The following is a 6,385-nucleotide window of genomic DNA, read 5'->3' on the forward strand; positions in this document are numbered from 1 at the left end:
TACTGTAAAGCATTAAACACATAAACAAAACAGGCATAAAGATAATCAAAAGTTCATGCAGAGATAATAATGTTGTATGATGAAAAGCTATCTTCCATAGTCCCATTGAATGCGATGTTAATTATTTGCAGATTAATATGGTTTAATGGTTCTTTGTTTTCTATAAGTGTGTTTATTTATAATTATAATTTTTTTTCTTAGACATGGATACTAGTTGGATCGACTTACGAAAAGGGGATACCCGTTATTATAACGGTTGCATGGAATTTTTAGAGGTTGCAAAGGAGACTCTTCTAAAGGGAAAAACTCGATGCCCGTGTAATAAATGCAAGTTAAATAAATGGTTTGACTTAGGCGAGGTAGGAGGACACATTTTATTTAACGGTTTTTATAAGAATTATAGGCAATGGATTTTCCATCGTAGAGTTGAAGAGAGTAATACCTTAGAGATCCCTAATGATCAAGAAAATGTAGTTGGTCGAGATGATATGAATGGGTTACTAAGAGCAGCTTTTAAGGTTGACAATAGTCCACAACCCACCAACGAACCCCAAGACCCATCATTAAGTGAAGCTAATTTTGAAGATGAATATTCGTATGACATGCATGAAGAGTTAAATTTTGAGTGTGAGGAAGATGATGAATATCCATCAACCAACACCAATGAAGAAGAAGCGAAGTATAAACGACTTAGGGAAGCTTCTGATGAGGGTTTATATGAGGGGTGTACAACTTTCTCAAAGTTGTCGTTTCTATTGCACTTGTTTCACCTCAAGTGTATGTTCCATTGGTCTGCCGCATCATTTAATAAGTTGCTTGAGCTTCTATTAGACGCATTTCCTTATATTAAGGAGTTTCCATCGTCGTATTATGAAGGCATGAAGATAATGAATGATTTGGGATTAGGTTACGAGAAAATCCATGCATGTCCGAATGATTGCATGTTATATTGGGGCGAATTTGCAGGAAAAAGTGAGTGTCATATCTGCCACAGATCAAGGTGGAAGAATGTGAAAGAAAAGGAGGGTGAGAGTAGTGTGAAAGACAAAGGAACATGTAAGAAGGGTGTTCCAGCTAAAGTGATGCGGTACTTTCCTCTGATCCCTAGACTAAAGAGACTTTACATGTCATCTAAGACAGCAGAGGACATGAGATGGCATTTTGACCGCAAGGATGGAAATATCATAAGTCACCCGGCGGATGGTGAAGCTTGGAAAATGTTTGATAAAAGATATGAGGAATTCGCCAAAGATCCTCGTAGTGTTAGATTGGGTCTAGCAAGTGATGGCTTTAATCCATATCGTTTGATGAATACTAGTTACAGTACATGGCCGGTGATCCTGATTCCTTATAATTTGCCACCGTGGCTTTGTATGAAGTCGACATCTTTTATTTTGTCTGTGCTTATTCCGGGGAAACAGGGTCCTGGTATGGATATTGATGTGTACTTGCAACCATTAATCCATGAGTTAAAATTGTTGTGGGAAGGTGTAGATGCCTTTGATGCTTATAGCGGAAAAAATTTCAAGATGCGAGCAGCCTTACACTCCACTATAAATGACTTTCCAGCCTATGCTATGTTGTCGGGTTGGAGTACAAGAGGTTATAAAGCTTGCCCTTCGTGTGTTGATTCTACTCATTCTTATAGTTTTGGTGGTAAAATTGTCTACCCTGGGTGTCGAAAATGGTTACCAGTTGACCATCCTTATCGTTCTCAAACAAATGAATTTGATGGGACAGAGGAACATGGTCTTGCTCCGGTTCGTGTAAGCGGGACAGAAGTTTTGAAGCAACAAGAAAAAGTTAAGTATGTATATGGAAAGTCAAAAGTTGTTCAGAAAAAAAGAGGGAGACTAGAAGATGATGAACTTGATGATAATGATGATGATAATGATGATAATGACCAGGATGAGTCAGATCGTGTTCTGTGGAAAGAAAAGTAAGCTTTTTGAATTAGAATATTGGGAACATAATCCTCTTAGACACAACTTAGATGTTATGCACATTGAGAAGAATGTATGTGACAATTTCTTAGGAACTCTTTTAGATATGAGCAAGAGTAGAGATGATAAGAATGCTAGATTGGCCCTTAAAAAACTGAACATAAAATCTCATCTTTGGCCTCAATCTCATCCAAGTCGTGTTAACGACTATTTGCCTCCGGCTGCATACACCATGTCTAAAGAAGAGAAAGAAAGATTTCTTACAGTCCTACAAAATCTTAAAGTTCCTGATGGGTATGGATCTAATTTGCAAAGGTTTTTGAATTTGAAGCAACGAAAACTTATTAATCTAAAAAGCCACGACAATCATATGCTCATGCAAGATATCCTTCCTGTTGCTTTAAGAGCATCTAATGCTACAAAAGTAATTGATTTGCTCGATGAATTGTCGTACTTTTTCAAGAAGATATGTTCAACTGCTATTGAAAGAAGTGAATTAGACACCATTCAGTCGAAGCTTGTGTTGACTCTTTGTAAGACGGAGAAAGAGTTTATGCCAACTTTTTTCACAATCATGGTGCATCTACTAATTCATCTAGTGGAGGAGGTCAAACTCGGTGGACCTGTTCATTATAGGTGGATGTATCCCATTGAGAGGTCAATATCTTAAACTTCAATATTTTTTTAATCATTTTAAAATAAGAATAGATCACAATACTTGTCTTATTCTTTCATGTTCACAATCCTGTTCATTATATTTCAAGGTATTTGGCCTTTTTGAAATCTCATGTAAGCAATAAAGCGCAACCAGAAGGATCCATAGCTGAAGGGTACCTTTTATGGGAAACAATTGCATTTTGTTCGAGATATTTAGAAAGTGTCGAGACCATATTCAGCAGACAGAAAAGGAATGAAGATGGTGTTCCAGACATCAACAACTATTTATATGACTCTGCTGGTCGTGTAGTTGGGATGAAAAAGAATGTCCGTGTTGATGACAAAAGTTTAAAGCAAGCACATCGTTATGTTTTGCTTCATTCAGATGAGATGAAACCGGTGCTTGAGTAAGTAGCGTTACGGGTTATTTTAGAGCGTATCGGTCATTATTGTTAGTAACTCGAATTTTTTTATTTCTAAAGGGCCTTCCTACAAGAAAAACGGCAAGAGAATCAAGTTGAAGAAGTTCAAGAAAGTCGGTGGATAATCAATGAATTTTCCGATTGGTTGCTAAACAAGGTCATATGCTTTTAAATTTGGGATTTCCTTATTTATTTTTTATATTTACCAATCTAAAACTTATGTTTTTCGAATTATAGGCCAATAACCTAGATGATAGCACAAAAGAAGGAAAATTGAGAAAAGCCTTGGCCTATGGTTTAAGCAATCGCGGAAAAAGGATGAAAAGTGTTATTATCAATGGCTATAAGTTTGACACCGTGGACCGTGAGCGATCTCGAAAGACTCAAAATTCCGGAATTATGGTAGAAGCTGATGGCCAAGAGTATTACGGAAAACTTAATGAAATATTAGAACTTGATTATTATGGTTCTTTCAAGGTTCTAATGTTCCGATGTGACTGGGTTGATGTACGGAGGGGTGTCAAAACATACTCGAGCGGTAGAGTTCGTGTCAATTTCTCAAAGTTGATGCACACTGGTCAAAATTTGGACGATGATCCATTTATTTTCTCTTCTCAAGCAAAACAAGTTTTTTACATTGAGGATGAGATACAAAAAGGATGGCTTCATGTTATTAAGACTAAGCCTAGGGACTTGTTTGATATACCTGATGATGACGATGATGATGAGCTTCTAAATGATAGTGTTTTGGATTTATAGAATTCTTTGTTATAGTTTATAGAGTTTATTATTTTTCTTTTGGATTCGAGTTATGAACTTCTTTTTCACCGTGTAAAATGATATTTCATTTAGTTATACTAATTTCAGTTAAACGTTGTCATTATATTTATATTACTTATTGAATGGTGTTTTTCTTATTTGTTTTATGAGATTTCCTTCTCTATTTCATATCCTGCTTAACTGCTACAGCTCTTTATTTAACACAAAACTTGACTTATAGCTGACATGAGTTTTTTTTTTTGGCTTATGCAGAACACAGAGAAGTGCTTTTTATTTTGGGGATCAACTCTGAATCTAGAAGTAAGTCTTTCAACAGATTCTTGTTGCTGCCCTGCTGTGTTGCCAACTTTATAACACTTGCTTTGATCTGCATCATTTGAAATTGAGATGGAATCTGGGCACCAGTAGCATATCATTCAATATTCTTTTGCCTGATATTTTGTTTGTTTCCTAATTAGTGCTTATATCTTTATTACATTATGAGTTTTATTAGAAAAGTCATTGGCTTACCACCCACATGACCGTCCTAAGTTTTATTAGAAACTGTGGTATATTGAATGTAGATTATTATGATGTTTGCAGAAGCTTCCCGAGACTTTCTGGGGGCAGATTAATACATGTTCTTTATGTTTAAATCCGGAATCACGATAGAGGAATCTTATCTGCATTCTTGATTGTGGAAGAACTAATAACGTACCTAATTCATTCATTTCTTTTTGGCAACGAGGTTGAAATTACATGTGCTTCTTGCATATTTCGTTCTTCTTTTCTCTTAAGCTCTTTAGCTTCTGTTGGATAGTGAAATGATCAATAGATTCTTACATGGCCAGTGTCATTGCATGGTGCATTGAGCTTGATTTTGCATATAGGTCATTGCTGTTCATGTGCATGAACAAGGGCCGGTGATGGAATGTGGAATAAGCTAGAAACTCACAGAAGATTTTCTTGTTTGTGGTGGTTTACTGGCTTCAGCTGTAAATTAAGTTAAAGTCTGTATTTGTGTTATTTGGTCATTAATGCATATTAAAATGGTATTGTTCTGTTTTTTTGTAGCCTGTGATTCTTTATGTTTATGACAAAGTGCTCTTGTTCTCATATGGTAATCCATTTTGACCTGTTCTGAGTTTGTCTAGCTTTGTTGTTTATGAACTTAGGTAGCGCCTTTTAAATGATAACCACGTTTATTTCAACGTTAACTGTTTATATTGTGTCTTGAAGTTTTATATGCTCAAATTAAATGTTGGTTTTCATTGTTCATTCCCTTGAAGAAACTATCCCATTTCACAATGCCATGTGATTCTACAAAACCTTCATTAAGGAGTGTCTTCAGTAAAGAGTAATGGACTTGTTTTTAGAAGTTTTTGGCCCTTGTTTTGTCTTTCCATACACAGCACTTCCTCCAAGGGTGCCCCCTTGTTTTCATTGATTCTTTTGCCCTGTTTTATGCGGACGTGACCGTTTTTTCATGAAAGTCTACTGCAAGCTCTTTCCATCTGGTGTATGTCATTGGTATTACTAATACATATTACTCTTAAGATTAAAGTGGCATGGATAAGTTTCATTTATCATTGTTTGTAGACATTGGTTGGAGATCTAACTGCGTTGTCAAATGACATGGATAAGGTTGATGGTTCTGTTAGAGCTGGTTTATAATCCTTGTTTGCTCAGGTTTTCTACATTTACTTGAATATATCAGTAGGCCTTTTATTCAGATTGTGTGCAACTACTTCATTTACATCTCCTTTATCCCGTCCAGTTTTCTTATGTTAAATTGTGGTTTTTTCGTCCTAGTTCTATGCACCTATCACATATGGAGTATGAAGTTTTTTTGTTTGTGATATCAATAGTGGCGATCTCGGATCTTTGCAGGCTACAACTGTACGACCTGCTATATTTTATCTGATTAGAAGTAAACATTTGTTAAGTTTCTGCCTGCTGTTTATGTAATTGGTTTTAATTCCTAATAGTTATGCACAATTTCATGAGTTCTAACTGTCAGTTTAGAGTTCTTGAACAAAGAGGTAGAATATTCTTTTATCAAGAGTTGAATTTTCTTCGTTTGTTGTTAGAACAAGGAAGGATTATTGTGGCTATGGTAGCCGTCATCATATCAGGCAAATTAGAATATATACCAGCTCTGAAATGGTCCTACTTCCCATGAATATTCTTCATTCTTTCCTTTCTAGGATAAATCATATGCGTGCAGTTTGATTATGCTGACTGCGTGGACATCGCAGGACACCCTATTTTTTGTCTGTATTTTGTGTTTTTGGGTTGCGTTTGGTGGAAGTTATTGCTTGCATTTAGGAGTATCACATGATATGAGATTGTTATAGGCCATTTAGATGTTTTCATGTGCTGTTTCTTTATGGTTTCAACATCCAGTGTTTAGGGTTTAGGGTTTCAGGCCCTAGTTATCACCCTCAACCTCATGCAGAAGTAAAACTGATCACTTTTCCTTGGTCATTGAATTTATTCTTTCTGTTTGAATTTGTCTTCATGTGATGTTGGGTTCCAGGCCTCTAGAGCCTAAAATGTTTTTAATAGCCTAAAAAATGAAGTTGAACTGGGGTGGGATTGCAT

General features: G+C 35.9%; 1 protein-coding gene across 1 annotated transcript; it reads left to right on the top strand.

Moving 5' to 3' along the window:
* The first annotated feature begins 203 nt into the window (after positions 1–203).
* LOC110799536 (uncharacterized) lies at positions 204–1,943 on the top strand. The gene has a single exon (XM_022004801.1). It carries the CDS (start codon positions 204–206, stop codon positions 1,941–1,943), a length of 1,740 nt encoding a protein of 579 aa, XP_021860493.1.
* The last annotated feature ends 4,442 nt before the right edge of the window (positions 1,944–6,385 follow it).

This window comes from Spinacia oleracea, chromosome 2 (assembly GCF_020520425.1).
Source record: "Spinacia oleracea cultivar Varoflay chromosome 2, BTI_SOV_V1, whole genome shotgun sequence".
In the NCBI taxonomy this organism is placed as follows: Eukaryota; Viridiplantae; Streptophyta; class Magnoliopsida; order Caryophyllales; family Amaranthaceae; genus Spinacia; species Spinacia oleracea.